The sequence below is a fragment of the Salmo trutta genome, chromosome 14 (assembly GCF_901001165.1).
Source record: "Salmo trutta chromosome 14, fSalTru1.1, whole genome shotgun sequence".
NCBI lineage: Eukaryota > Metazoa > Chordata > Actinopteri > Salmoniformes > Salmonidae > Salmo > Salmo trutta.
In genome coordinates this window covers 40,972,728-40,988,476 of record NC_042970.1, presented here as the reverse complement: position 1 = coordinate 40,988,476, position 15,749 = coordinate 40,972,728, and the positions used below count along the sequence as shown (strand labels likewise).

The 15,749-nt window shown below is 42.6% G+C and overlaps 1 protein-coding gene across 5 annotated transcripts in view; it reads left to right on the top strand.

Annotated features, from left to right (window-relative positions):
• Positions 1-15,749, top strand: part of pbrm1l (polybromo 1, like) — a 35,478-nt gene that overhangs the window by 15,023 nt on the left and 4,706 nt on the right. For 4 of the 5 annotated variants that reach the window (XM_029775878.1, XM_029775876.1, XM_029775877.1 and 1 more), the window contains exons 16-25: positions 1,228-1,531; positions 1,810-1,946; positions 2,045-2,256; positions 2,418-2,600; positions 2,740-2,897; positions 7,211-7,453; positions 11,391-11,536; positions 11,844-12,001; positions 12,216-12,399; positions 12,660-12,870. In XM_029775878.1, coding sequence (XP_029631738.1) covers positions 1,228-1,531; positions 1,810-1,946; positions 2,045-2,256; positions 2,418-2,600; positions 2,740-2,897; positions 7,211-7,453; positions 11,391-11,536; positions 11,844-12,001; positions 12,216-12,399; positions 12,660-12,870 — 1,936 coding nt within the window. The remainder of the gene's footprint in view (positions 1-1,227; positions 1,532-1,809; positions 1,947-2,044; positions 2,257-2,417; positions 2,601-2,739; positions 2,898-7,210; positions 7,454-11,390; positions 11,537-11,843; positions 12,002-12,215; positions 12,400-12,659; positions 12,871-15,749) is intronic. The other variant, XM_029775875.1, reaches the window with a different exon arrangement.

Sequence of the window (15,749 nt, the reverse complement as noted above, 5' to 3'; positions counted from 1 at the left end):
TTGCTCTGCGAAAGAAGCAGAGATGACAGAGAACTTTACCAATGTCAACTAGATTGAAGCATTCATTCAATCGAATTCTTATGATTTTTTTAAGGTGAAATCACCTTTATTTACCCAGGTAGGCTTGTTGAGAACAAGTTCTCATTTACAACTGTGACCTGGCCAAGATAAAGCAAAGCAGTGCGACACAAACAACGACACTGAGTTACACATGGAATAAACAAAAATACAGTCAATAATACAACAGAAAAAGTCTATATACAGTGTGTTCAAATGAGGTAGGATAAGGGAGGTAAGGCAATAAATAGGCCATAGTGGAGAAATAATTACAATATAGCAATTTAACACGAGTGATAGATGTGCAGAAGATGAATGTGAAAGTAGAGTATTATGACATTATTCTGGTGAGCAAGAGTTTATTTGGTTTTCTAGTGCAACATATAATGACAGAGGAGACGCTGCATGTATCTAATATAGACAAGTTGACTAACAAATAGCCTACCAAAATGTCGGAAATTATAAGTCTAAATTCTAAATCGGGTAAGAAAATCCTGCACCTCCTGTCAAATCTTTCTGTCGTCTCTGACTGTAGCCTACAGCGCGTTTTCTATATTAGCGGATTAGGGTTGAGTATGTGCCTCAGATTTTCACTTTATTACATATAGTTGGGTGGGTTATTAGCAATTGTGGGTGCGGGTGAACAAACAGCTGACCCTTCCACCACTAGTGTGTGGCTAGCTAAAGGTTAGGTTGCTGGGGGGTTAGAGAGGTGGGCCAGGAACTAAGGTTGCCCTGTTTGAATCCCAGCTCCGACGGGGAAAAGCTGTTGTGGAGTGAGCCAGCAACTGGAGGGTTGCTTGTATCAGTATCCTAGATACTATATCCTGGTGTTGTGCCCTTGAGCAGGGCACTTATTCCCTAAACTGCATCAGTGGCGGTTGGGATCTGGTAAAACTAAAAACAACCTTTCATTCAATAGAATAAAATAAGAGTATAGTTCAAAAATAACAGTGACTATAACAACAACGTCAAAGATGTTTGAGTATGATTTGCCCTCCAAAAATAAATAATTACATTTATACAACATAAGTTGTTGTAGCTCTATTTGAATGAAGTGAGAAATGACGAGTCCATAAAGCAAACCATAGTAAGTAAAGATATACAAAAAAAACATGTTTCTCCCTGTTTCAATTGAAAATGCAATGATCTTATCTTCTTGTTCTCCAGCCACATGGCGGGTGGCCGTTACCAGGACGTGGATGCTCTGGTGGAAGACTTTGCAGTGATGTTCAACAACGCCTGTACCTACAACGAGCCAGAGTCCCTGATCTACCGCGACGCTCTGCTCCTCCACCGCGTGCTCCTGGATACCCGGCGGCTGCAGGAGGGAGGGGAGGAGGGCGGCGGCTCTCCCCCTGCTGTAGGGCCCGTGGTCATGGAACTGATCAGGAACCTGTTTGTGTCTGTGCTGGCGCACCAGGACGAGGAGGGGAGGTGTTACAGCGACTCACTGGCTGAGATCCCTGCCCAGGTAAGAGAGAGGGGATCGCCCATACCATACCTGGGGCCGCCGTATTCATAGTGTCTTGGGGTAGGAGTGCTGATCTAGGATCAGGTCCTCCACTGTCTATGTAATCTTATTCATTGTGATCTAAAAGGCAAAACCTATCATAATTCAGCACTCATATGGCCCCTAGTTATGCTCTTAAAAATAACTGATGTTTAAGATATCAGCAAAGTCATTCAGAGTTTTTAACAGCAACTGTTTTTCTGAACGACAAACAACACTATGTTAACTGACTTCAACAGGACCCGACCAGCCCGGAGAACCCTCCGCTCAACTTCGACGTGATCCGGGCCAACGTAGACCGAGGACGCTACCGCAGGCTGGACGTGTTCCAGGAGCACATGTTCAATGTGCTGGAGAAGGCCAGGCGCCTGCACAGGTACACAGTCATTAGAAAGGCTTTTTGAATTGCTCTCCAACCTTTTTTGAGTCTTGAACCACCCCCATGAACCCTCGCCTTGCCCTGTCTCTTCCCAGGACGGACTCTGAGATCTTTGAGGATGCGGTGGAGCTGCAGCAGTTCTTTATAAAGATCCGGGATGAGTTGTGTAAGAACGGAGAGATCCTCCTCTCCCCTGCGCTCAGCTACACCTCCAAACACCTGCACAATGACGTGGAGCAGGAAAAGAGAGAGAAAGTACCTAAGGAGATAGAGGAGGACAAACTGAAGAGGGAGGAGGAGAACAAAGGTGTGTTAGTGTGTGATGGTATTGTGGCCGGGTATGCGTGTGTAGAATACGTGTATTTCTTTCTGTGCTAGTGTGATTGTCAGTGCAGGTGATTGATATTGACTCAGAGTCTGAAGCATATACAATATGAGAGGTATTATAATATTCTAATTTACTTCCAGAGGAGGGAGAGAAGGCTGAGGACCCAGCTGGGGGAGGTGCGGGGCAAGAGAGGACATACCGTCAGGACTGCAGCTTTGAGAACAGCACCTACCACGTGGGTGACTGTGTCTACGTGCAGCCAGCCGAGGCCAACCTCAAGCCTCACATCGTTTGCATCGAGCGCCTGTGGGAGGACGAAGCAGGTAACCAACTCAACACGCAGGTTTAGACATGCACGCTTTGAGACACACACACACACTGCTGCTTTCTGCCACTCCCTCCTGTCAGTAATATATGTGTGTGTGTGTGTGTGTGTGTGTGTGTGTGTGTGTGTGTGTGTAGGTGAGAAGTGGCTGTATGGCTGTTGGTTCTACAGGCCTAGTGAGACCTTCCATCTAGCCACACGCAAGTTCCTCAAGCAAGAGGTCTTCAAGAGTGACTACTTCAACAAAGTACCAGTCAGCAAGATACTGGCAAAATGCATGGTCATGTTTGTCAAGGTAAGGCCATCATATATATCTGAACGGTTTTGATAATACACACCCCGGGACATAGATTGTATGCAGTTCTATGGTCATCTATTGGATCATTATTTTAGCTGAATGTTGTAGCTACGTGCATGCCCCGCCCACCTGAGGATCTGTCTTCTTCAGCCATCTATTCCCTGTGTTTGAGGGGTGCTTTTATTTCACTCCTGCAACTCATTCATGCTCTTACTTGTGCCTGTCGGTTTTTCACGTTAACGTTATGACTACGGAGATGTTTATAATGACCTGTCAAACACACCCCAGTAATTGCTGAAATGGGCTCAATGGAATACATTCTTTCTGTTGCATCTATAAGAACGCTAAAGCTTTGTCTGGAATGTAACGTAGGCCTGTTGTCCCGACACTTACATCACAAGAAAGAGAAGAAGTAACTTTTTTTCTTTTAATTGGTGTTCATTTTTTTGTGGAATTGAAAAAAATGATCATTTAATACAGTTGAAATGTTTACAAATTAGATGCTCTGAAATGAAAGCAACTTCTGAAAATGAACATTCGGATTATACTGATATTATGTCTGATCTCGCAAACAATGTTAAATGTATAGATGGGTGTCCTCTAGAGCCAAGCATGTTGATTTTTAAGGGTATCCTGCTATTGAATGCTATTTGTATCCTGCTGTTGAATTATGCAACAGAAAGTGCTAACAATCATTTATCAGGCAGTCGAGACAGTGCAGGTAGGCCTAGACAGAGCAAGTTTTGGGTGGTTGAAACCGTGTTCCACCCCTTTATGTTAATTTCATAATTTATGCACTTTGCAAATGAACCTAGTGTATTTATATAAATTAGGTACGTGTATATATTCTTTTTAACATATATATATATATATATATCTACTGAACGAAAATATAAACACATTTTATTGAAGCACACAGCGCAATTAAAATTTTCTGTCCTCAGTAGCAACACTCACTACCAAGTTCCAAACTGCCTCTGGAAGCAACGTAAGCACAAGAACTGAGCTTCATGAAATGGGTTTCCATAGTCGAACAGCCACACACAAGCCTAAGATCACCATGCGCAATGCCAAGCGTCGGCTGGAGTGGTGTAAAGCTCGTCGCCATTGGAGTCTGTAGCAGCGGAAACACGTTCTCTGGAGTGATGAATCACTCTTCACAATCTGCCAGTTCGACGGATGAATCTGGGTTTGGCTAATGCCAGGAGAACGTTACTTGTTCCAATGCATAGTGCCAACTGTATAGTTTGGTGGAGGAGGAATGATGGTCTAGGACTATTTTTCATGGTTCCGGCTAGGCCCCTTAGTTCCAGTGAAGGGAAATATTAACGCTACAGCATACAATGACATTCTAGACGATTCTGTGCTTCCAACTTTGTGGCAACAGTTTGAGGGCCCTTTCTTGTTTTTGCATGACATGCCCCGTGCACAAAGCGAGGTCCGTACATAAATGGTTTGTCGAGATCATTGTGGAAGACCTTCACTGGCCTGCACAGAGTCCTGACCTCAACCCCATTGTACACCTTTGGGATGAATTGGAACGCAGACTGCGAGCCAGGCCTAATCGCCCTACATCAGTGCCCAACCTCATTAAGGCTCTTGTGGCTGAATGGAAGTAAGTCCCAGCAGCAATGTTCCAACATCTAGTGAAAAGCCTTCCCAGAAGAGTGGAGGCTGTTAAAGCAGCAAGGAGGGTACCAACACCATATTAATGCCCATGATTTTGGAATGAGATTTTCGACAAGCAGGTGTCCGCATACTTTCGGTTATGTAGTCTACCTTAAACAAAATAGGCTTCACAATTGGCCTCCAGATTTCATCACGGTATTTTTGTGCTGTGAAATTAGCATCGCTATAATGCAATTGTGTTCGTTGTCCGTAACTTATTCTTGCCCATACCATAACCCCACTGCTATCATGGGGCACTCAAACCGCTCGCCCACACGATGCCACACACGTGGTTTGTGGTTGTGAGGCCGGAGGCGGCTTATGGTAGAGAAATGAACATTAAATTCTCTGGTGGACATTCCTGCAGTCCGCATGCCAATTGCACGCGCCCTCAACTTGAGACATCTGTGGCTTTGTGTTGTGATAACTGCACATGTTAGTGGCGTTTTATTATCCCCAGCACAAGGTGCACCTGTGTAATGATCATGCTGTTTAGTCAGCTTCTTGATATGCCACACCTGTCGGGTGGATGGATTATCTTGGCAAAGGAGAAATGCACACTAACAAGGTTGTAAACAAATTTGTGCGTATGGAACATTTCTGTGATCTTTTATTTCAGGTCATGAAACATGGTACCAACACTTTACATGTTGTGTTTATAATTTTGTTCAGTGTATATAGATGGATATAAAAATAAACTGATACCATTAGGAAATGTATATATATGAGTGCACCCCCCCCCCCCCAAAAAAAAAATATGTTTTCACATTATTTGTCAGTCCCAGTTCATGTGCGATCATTCAGTCAATATCTGATTGATTTTTTTGGGGGGTATCTTCATCCATTGTCCAACTTTTGCATTTATTAGAATTGCTTTCAAAGCCTTTAAACAGTTTTTGGAACTGTTCAGGTTTCAAAATGAAGGCTTGTCCAGGACAAGAAAAAAAATTGTACAAGAGCAGATGTAAGTTGTCCGAATGGACATGTCAAAAAAAAAAAAAAAAAAAAAAAAAAATATATATATATATATATATATATATAATTACTCAGATCAGAATTGGAACGGAGAGGCCAATGTTGGAATTATATTAAAATGTTTCATGTACATAAAAAAAGCCTACATGTCAAAGTATAGGGGATATGCATATTGAATACAGGCTCATGTCCAAACCAATGCTGACATGGGGAAAATGTAGCCAAACTATTTTTTATGAGATGTTTAATTACATAAATCAATGGAGGCTACTGAGGGAAGGACGGCTCATAATAATGGCTGGAACGGAGTGAATGGAATGGTAGATGTATTTGATACTTTTTCGCCCCAGATCAAATAGTCACAAGACCGGAGAGTGAAAGACAGTGCCTGTTTGTGCACCGGTCAGCGTTTTGAAACTAAACTTAATTGTTTAAAACCTGGACGTTTTGTCATTTTCTGAAGCATGTCTTAACTTTTTCAAAGTAGCCAAGGCTAGCCGAAAGATGACCATAGAAATGTTGAGGAAATAACTTTATAAACCCTTCATATGCCATTGAAACCAGCATTTCTTTCCTGTTTTATTTGTTTTCAAATCAACTTTATTTTATTGTCCAGCTGCCAAAAGTACAATCCTAGTCATATTAGTAATATATGACTAGGATTGTACACTAGTTGATGCATCTTTAGGTCACCCCTTTTTCTTAATTTCTAACTAATATTTTCTTCTCTGTCACATGAAACCGCTTGCACATGTGGTGCGCTTTTGAGAACGCCTTTTCCCTCTAATTTCATTTTGGAAATTCACATGTAGCCTACAGCCATGTGCGCTTTGCTGAGTTTATAATATTAAGAAATAAAACTCTATCGTCATTTTAAGGCTAAACAGTGATCTGTTGCATCATCCTCATTGTATGAATTTGGGATCGGTCTTTCTAGAACTGTCCCAGAGTCTTGTTTTGAACCGTCCTAGACATTTATTTTATCGCCCCAAGGACGACGGGACACCCTTAATTTCAAACCGTGGAGGGAATAATTGTATTATTTGGTTGTAATTGTAATGTTACAATATTTCATAGGCTACCAAGAGTGGCCAACCATCCTCCAGGATAGCCTTAAATGGGCAGTGTTGAATATGCAGCTTGAATATGCAAATAGTGTTACCTATATTTTTTGTCTTTTTCTCTATGGTAAAAAAAAAAAGATACTACTGCATTTTATTTTGTAAAGTGGTTCCTTGCATCATAAAATGGTGTTACAGACTATTGTTTTTATTTTTGGACAAGTAACTTGAGCTTTCAGACAAGCAAAAAATCTGTCCTTGTCCTAAGGACAAGTGGCAAAAAAAGTCAATTCCAAGCCCTGCAGTTGCTAAATATTGTAATGTCAATTTGTAATATTAGATACACTGCCTGTCCTTGTATAATTTCTGTTGAAGTTAGTCTGCAAATCTCTTCAACCAGCATTTGAAGCATTATCCCTCTCATATTGACATGTTATTAGTCCATATTGTTTGTGTTTTGAAATCGTCTACATTGTCTACTGTGCAGAATCACTGATCTACAAGTCACCTTGTATCCCAAATAACTACTCATTACCAAGATTAGTGGTTCTTGCTCAAACTGATTCCCTCCAACACACTGACCAACTGTGTGCTCCCCCTCTACAGGATTACTTCAAGCTTCAGCCTGAGGGAGTAAGACCAGAGGATGTGTACGTCTGTGAGTCCCGTTACTCTGCCAGGAACAAGGCCTTCAAGAAAATCAAGATGTGGGCCGGGCCAGCTGGCGTGAGATTTGTCCCTCGGGATGTGCCGTTGCCCGTCATCCGGGTGGCCTCCATGTATGCCAAACGCGATCAGGAGAAACTGCTGGCCGTGGCCGATAACGGCAGCCACAGCATCGTCGACAAGGTGAGAAGTCTGTGCACAGGAGGATATTAGCTCAGTTGGTATAGCATGGTGCCTACGCCAGGATAGTGGGTTTGATACATAAAAATGTTGCACACATGACTAAGTCGCTTTGGAGAAACCATTTGCTAAATAGCATATTATTTTTTGTGCTGTCAAACAATTAAAATAATTAATCAACATTTTATCATTTGTAAAAATGTTGGCCCTAAAGATATATATTTATATGTTTTTTTTAAGCAGTGCATTGAGTTACAGGCATACTATGATTTGATTGTAAGGGAAGAAACATAAACTAATCTGTATCAGACTTGCTTTCAATGAGAATGACAGCTCTATAAGTCCCATTTCTATGTGAATTTGATCAGGATGCCCAAAAAGTTACATATTGCAGCTTTAACTTTGACAGCCCTAATTATTTTATTTTAGAGTGAAATGCATTTGTCCTGCTTATTGGACATGTCCATCACAAATAAGACCATCATATTTACTGTACGTGTGAGGCAACACTTCATTGAGTACTTCTTATTAAGGTTGAATATTTTCCTGGTATTTTACAAGTCACTTTTCTCCCAGGTAACCCAGTATTTCCTGCCAAAACCGGAAGTGTTATTCAAAAGCATATAAATATGTCTGGATTTGATTGGAGCTTTGATAAGCATGAACATTTTAACCTGATGCTACCTGAGCCTGATGAGCCATATATTAAATGCATTTTATGAGCCCTACAATAAAGACATTTAATGAGCCCAAGCCCAAATGATTGTGCTGTTATCCAATACATCTATGATATAGGCTACTACACATTTATGCACGACATAAAAGCCCATGATGTAGCTAGCTACTGTAGTTGTGGCCACTCGTCTGTCTGCAACATGCTCCCCGAGCATTTCGTAATATTCTGTGCATAAATCTGAGACACAACATTGGCAGTAGAATGGCCCGTACTGAAGAGCTCAGTGACTTTCAACGTGGCCCCATCATAGGATACCACCTTTCCAGCAAGCCAGTTCGCACTGAATATGCTCTCTTGGATAAATAAATGAAACTAGCTCCGGTAGGCTAATCTTTTGAGTGTGAACTGTATTGCATTATGCTGTATTATATGGACTGGAATTATGCACCTCGTTAAAACCATGATAAATCAGAAGAGAGCATGGGTTCTGGTGCAGCCCATGCGGCCTACAATGTTGTAAGCATAGGCTAGCGAATTAGATTTTAATTTTGAAATATAATACAGCCTATTTGTATAATTAGTAGGCTGACGCATATCACTTCCATAATATTTCCCCTAATGTCATTAGACTACCTCCTTTTTATCACTCTATTGTTGCTTCATTCCTTCCTCGCTTTCAACAGCTAAATGAAACGAGTCCTCATTCTAATGACATCCTAGAATATTGGACTAGAATTAGATGAAGGCTTTCGCTTCTTTTCACGAAGATTGAATGGGTCTGAATAAATAACTGCTACACCCTACCGCCATCGCACATTCGCTCTTTTAAACTACCCGTGAGTTCTATTGGCTGCTGTATTTAACATTCAGCAAAAAAAAGAGTCCGTTCCTATTGGAATAGTCTATTGGTATTAGAAATGTTTTTTTAAAGATATCCAGCAAGCTATTCTAGTCTACCTTTTCCTGCATGGGACTCGGAGCTAAGGAGCTTCTTTTTTTTTTTTTTTTAAGGAGAGGCAAGCGGAGCACAGGTTGCTTGCGTATTGCGCATGTAACAGAGGCTGTAAGTTAGAAGCATATTATGCATAACCCATCATTAATTAGCTAAATATAAGGCTTATACTGCATTGAATTTATCTTAGAGGTTGGCTAGGCGGATAGATGCTTTTGTTCGTGTAGTGTATGTGGACATCTGCTCGTCGACCATCTCATTCCAAAATCATGGGCATTAATATGGAGTTGGTCCCCCCTTTGATATAACAGCCTCCACTCTTCTGGGAAGGCTTTCCACTAGATGTTGGAACATTGCTGCTGGGACTTGCTTCCATTCAGCCACAAGAGCATTAGTGAGGTCAGGCACTGATGTAGGCCAGTTAGGCCTGGCTCGCAATCGGAAATCCAATTTATCCCAAAGTTGTTCGATGGGGTTGAGGTCAGGGCTCTTTCCACACTGATCTAGACAAACTATTTATGAATGGACCTCGCTTTGTGCAAAGGGGCATTGTGATGGTGAAACAGTTAAGGGCCTTCCCCAAACTGTTGCCACAAAGTTGGAAGCACAGAATTGTCTAGAATGTCATTGTATGCTGTAGCGTTAATATTTCCCTTCACTGGAACTAAGGGGCCTAGCCGGAACCATGAAAAATAGCCCCAGACCATTATTCCTCCTTCACCAAACTGTACAGTTGGCACTATGCATTGGGGCAGGTAGCGTTTTCCTGGCATACGCCAAACCCAGATTTGTGCGTCGGACTGCCAGATGGTGAAGCGTGATTCATCAATCCAGGGAACGCGTTTCCACTGCTCCATAGTACAATGGCGGCGAGCTTTACACCACTGCAGCCGACGCTTGGCATTGCACATGGTGATCTTAGGCTTGTGTGCGGCTGTTCAGCCATGGAAACCCATTTCATGAAGCTCCCACCGAACAGTTATTCTGTTGACGTTGCTTCTAGAGGCAGTTAGAACTTGGTAGTGAGTGTTAAAACTGAGGACAGACGATTTTTACATGCTTCGGCTCTCGGTGGTCCCGTTCTGTGAGCTTGTGTGGCCTACCACTTCACGGCTGAACCGTTGTTGCTCCTAGACGTTTCCACTTCACACTAACAGCACTTACAGTTGACCGGGGCAGCTCTAGAAAGGCAGAAATTTGACGAACTGAACTGTTGAAAGGTGGCATCCTATGACGGTGTCACGTTGAAAGTCACTGAGCTCTTCAGTACGGGCCATTCTACTTCCATTGTTTGTCTATGGAGAGTGCATTGCTATGTGCTATTAATCAAATCAAATTTATATAGCCCTTCTTACATCAGCTGATATCTCAAAGTGCTGTACAGAAACCCAGCCTAAAACCCCAAACAGCAAGCAATGCAGGTGTAGAAGCTCGGTGGCTAGGAAAAGCTCTATAAACGATTGTACACCTGTCAGCAACGGGTGTGGCTGAAAGAGCCTAATCCACTAATTTGAAGGGGTGTCCACATACACTATATATAGATGCACTATATGAGAGAGAGAGATCTCTAGGATGCAATTTGAATGTGAGAGAATGCTCGCGCGTGCAATGATATTCAAGTGATAGGCTGTTTTTAAGACTCAGCAGCTGCAATTAAAAAAATTATCATCTTTACAATTTATAAAACAAAGTGACTCCCGAACGCCAGATAGAGATGGGTAAATTTAGATGCGCATTCGGTCTTTATATTACTGTAGCATAGGCTATGCTGCAGCAAATGTAGGCCTACCTGTCACAAGAAAAAGGTTACCATGATGGGTCTACGTACATTGTGAACTGACTCCATACTGAGATGGGCTGTCTGTCCCCACCCTGATTAATCATACAGGCTGTAGAGAAGATTTAGATTTAGACATTGCATATAATTTAACAGTTCCATATCACTCCATGCTGTTCATATCGGTCATTTATTATAATTTACCGGTTTCTCAGTTATTTATCCCGGGAAAAGGGAGTGGTTTTGGGAGGTAAATCTCGATAAGTAGGGTTGAATGGTGTAAACCCAGTTCTCTAATTTCATCGTAAACAACACTGAAACATTTGAATGTATTAACGTACCCGTTCCATATTGTTGAGCTGAACTGAACAAAGCCAAGCTGCGTTGGTTACGCACCATAGTTGCTGGAGAGGTGTTGGAAAGGACGACGTGAAAGGAAATTATCTGAGTCGGCACAATACGGGTTTGGGTTGACACGACAGTGTAAAAAAAGTGTACCGGTGTTACTGAGTGTGTGCCCTCATACTGTGTGTAGGAGCTTGAGGATGTCCCGGTAGAGATGAGTGGAGGGGAGCCAGGCTGTCAGTACTATGACCAGCTCCACTACAAGAACATGTGGCTGAAGGTGGGAGACTGTGTCTACGTCCAGTCACATGGGCTCGTTAAACCCCGTATCGGCAGGTACGTCAAACACACCTAATAGTTTTTGGTTTCTCTTCAGAACTCTTGCAATGTGTTGATGGTGTTGGTGGCTCTTTCTCTTTCCTCGATTCCTCTCATCCTATCGCCTCTTTCTCAAAAATTCATTGGAGAACATGGTCCGAGGGGACCTGTGACCTACTCCGCCAATGCAGTTGAGGAGATAAGATCACAGAAATATGGATTGAGATGAACCCTTTGTGTTTTGAGTATGGAGATGTGGCGTATGTCTGTGAATGTGGCCATTAGGAAGCCAACAGGGCTATTTTAATGGATTGAACTGTAACAGGATAGAGAAGCTGTGGGTGCGTGACGGCGCAGCATTTTTCTTCGGACCCATCTTCATCCACCCAGAGGAGACGGGACACGAGCCCACCAGGATGTTCTACAAGAGAGAGGTGTTCCTCAGCAACGTGGAGGAGGCCTGCCCCATGACCTGCATCATAGGTACCTTACTACTTTGCTAGGCTTCTACACTGCCTTCCACATCCTCTCTACACTCAACATGCATTCATTATGGTTGTTGTCATTATCAAACCTTTGCTAGACTAGTCTCTGTAAACTGTTTCAGACATCAAGTGCCCCCTGGAATACTAGGTTCAATAGCAGTGTAATTGACCCTATAATTAACCATCACTCTCTCCATCCCTCTGTCCTGCAGGTAAATGTGTGGTGTCGTCCTTTAAGGACTACCTGTCGTGTCGGCCCACTGAGGTGTCTGAGGAGGACGTGTTTCTGTGTGAGAGCCGTTACATTGAGAGTGAGAAGCAGATGAAGAAGTTTAAGGGCCTGAAGCGCTTCTCCCTCCACGCTAAGGTGGTGGACGACGAGGTCTACTACTTCAGGTGGGTGTGACTCACATACTGTACATTTAACATAGAACAGGTAAAAGCCCTATCCCCTTTCTCCTCCTGAAGTGGGTGCTGAACTAATTCACTCCCCCTCTTGGATTGGACTGGGGTGTATATACAAGCTTTTCTGCTTACTTCAGGGAGAACAAGGGAAGAGAATTGGACTGTAGCCAAAGACTTGGTTAAATAGATAGCACTTGTGATTTTCTTGTTTAGCTGTTATCAACCCTCTTCTCTGATTGGTCCATATCCAGGAAGTTGATAGTGCCCCAGAAGGAGCCGTCTCCTCTGCTGAATAAAAAGATTGAGGAGCTGGAGCTGAAACTGGCAGACATGGATGAGGGGGGTGAGGATCTGGATGACCTGGAGGATGAGGACGAGGCTCCAGAGACCCCCTCCATGCCCACCATTCAGACCCCTCTGGCAAGCGATTTGGACATCATTCCTTACACCCCTCCTCCCCAGGTCTTACAAACACGCACCGAATGCCCAAGTGTTGTACCCTTCCACACACACACCTCTCCTCGCCCCAAACATCTTATCCCTTCCTCATATACAGCCACTCACACACCCTTGGCCCAATGTCTCACTTTTATCCAAGCATCCGGTTCGTATGCCTACTCCCACCTAACCCCTCTATTCAGCCACTCATGCATCACACACAGCTCTACGCAGATTTTACACCCATTACCATCGTTACCCCGAGATCTTAACATTTTTACTAAGCTAACATGGAATTGTTTTAAGAGGGTGATACAAAGGATAATTTAGCTATTTGATTTACATTTTTAAGTCCCCTTTAGGTGTGTGTGGTATGTATGTATGTATGTATGTATGTATGTATGTATGTATGTATGTATGTATGTATGTATGTATGTATGTATGTATGTATGTATGTATGTATGTATGTATGTATGTATGTATGTATGTATATACAGTAACAGTCAAAGGTTTGGACACACATACTCATTCAAGGGTTTTTCTTTATTTTTACTATTTTCTACATTGTAGAATAATAGTAAAGACATTAAAACTATGAAATAACACACATGGAATCATGTAGTAACCAAAAAAGTGAATATTCAAAGTAGCCACCCTTTGCATTGATGACAGCTCTGCATACTCTTGGCATTCTCTCAACCAGCGTCACGAGGAATGCTTTTCCAACAGTCTTGAAGGTGTTCCCACATATGCTGAGCACTTGTTGGCTGCTTTTCCTTCACTCTGCGGTCCAACTCATCCCACACCATCTCAATTGGGGTGATTGTGGAGGCCAGGTCATCTGATGCAGCACCCCATCACACTCGTTCTTTGTCAAATAGCCCTTACACAGCCTAGAGGTGTGTTTTGGGTCATTGTCCTGTTTGGGGGGGGGAAATTATACTTCCACTAAGCGCAAACAAGATGGGTGGCGTATCGCTGCAGAATGCTGTGGTAGCCATGCTGGTTAAGTGTGCCTTGAATTGTAAATAAATCACAGGCAGTGTAACCAACAAAGCACCTCCACACCATCACACCTCCTCCTCCATGCTTTACGGTGGGAACCACACATGCAGAGATCATCCGTTCACCTACTCTGTGTCTCACAAAGACACAAAAATCTCAGATTTGCACTCATCAGACCAAAGGACAGATTTCCACTGGTCTAATGTCCATTGCTCGTGTTTCTTGGCCCAAGCAAGTTTATTCTTCTTATTGGTGTCCTTCAGTAGTGGTTTCTTTGCAGCAATTCGACCATGAAGGCCTTATTCACAGCAGTCTCCTCTGAACAGTTGATGTATCTGTTACTTGAACTCTGAAGCATTTATTTGGCCTGCAATTTCTGAGGCTGGTAACTCTAATGAACTTATCCTCTGCAGCAGAGGTAACTGGGTCTTCCTTTCCTGTGGCGGTCCTCATGAGAGCCAGTTTCATCATAGCGCTTGATGGATTTTGCGACTGCACTTGAAGAAACTTTCAAAGTTATTGACATTTTCTGAATTGACTGACCTTCATGTTTTAAAGTAATGAAACTGTCGTTTCTCTTTGCTTATTTGGGCTGTTCTTGCCATAATATGGACTTGGTCTTTTACCAAATAGGGCTATCTTCTGTAAACCACCCGTACCTTATTGGCTCAAACGCATTAAGAAGGAAAGAAATTCCACAAATTAACTTTTAACAAGGCATACCTGTTAATTGAAATGCATTCCAAGTGACTACCTCGTGAAGCTGGTTGAGAGAATGCCAAGAGTGAGCAAAGCTGTCATCAAGGCAAAGGGTGACTAATTTAAGGAATCTCAAATATAAAAGATATTTGTTTAACACTTTTTTTGGTTACTACATGATATCGTGTTATTTCATAGTTTTGATGTCTTCACTATTATTCTACAATGTATAAAATAGTAAAAATAAAGAAAAATCCTTGTAGGTGTGTCCAAACTTTTGACTGGTACTGTAAGTATTCAGACCCTTTGCTATGTGACTCGAAATTGAGCTCAGGGGCATCCTGTTTCTATTGATCATTCTTGAGATGTTTCTACAACTTGTTTGGAGTCGACCTGTGGTACATTCAATTGATTGGACATGATTTGGAAAGGCACACACCTGTCTATATAATGTCCCACAGTTAACAGTGCATGTCAGAGCCAAAACCAAGCCTTGAGGTCGAAGGAATTGTCCGTAGAGCTCCGAGACAGGATTGTGTCAAGGCACAGATCTTGGGAAGGGTACCAAAACACTTCTGCAGCATTGAAGGTCCCCAATAACACAGTGGCCTCCATCATTCTTAAATGGAAGAAGTTTGGAACCACCAAGACTATTCCTAGAGCTGGCCGCCCGGCCAAGCTGAGCAATCGGGGGAGAAGGGCCTTGGTGATGGACGTTTCCAAGAACCCAATGGTCACTCTGGCAGAGTTCCTCTGTGGAGATGGGAGAACCTTCCAGAAGGACAACCATCTCTGCAGCACTCCACCAATCACGCCTTTATGGTAGAGTGGCCAGACGGAAGCCACTCCTCATTAAAAGGCACATGACAGCCCGATCTGCAGAGAAGAATGGGAGAAACTCCCAAAATACAGGTGTGCCAAGCTTGTAGTGTCATACCCAAGAAGACTCAAAGCTGTAATCGCTTCCAAAGGTGCTTCAACAAAGTGCTGAGTAAAGGGTCTGAATACTTATGTAAATGTTTTTTTTATACATTTACAAAAATGTCTAAAAACCAGTTTTTGCTTTGTCATCATGGGGTAGATTGAGGGAAAATAGCAATTTAATCAATTTTAGTATGGCTGTAACGTAACAAAATGTGGGAAAAGTCAAGGGGACTGAATACTTTCCGAATGCACTGTATATAGCCATCTCTCTCTTT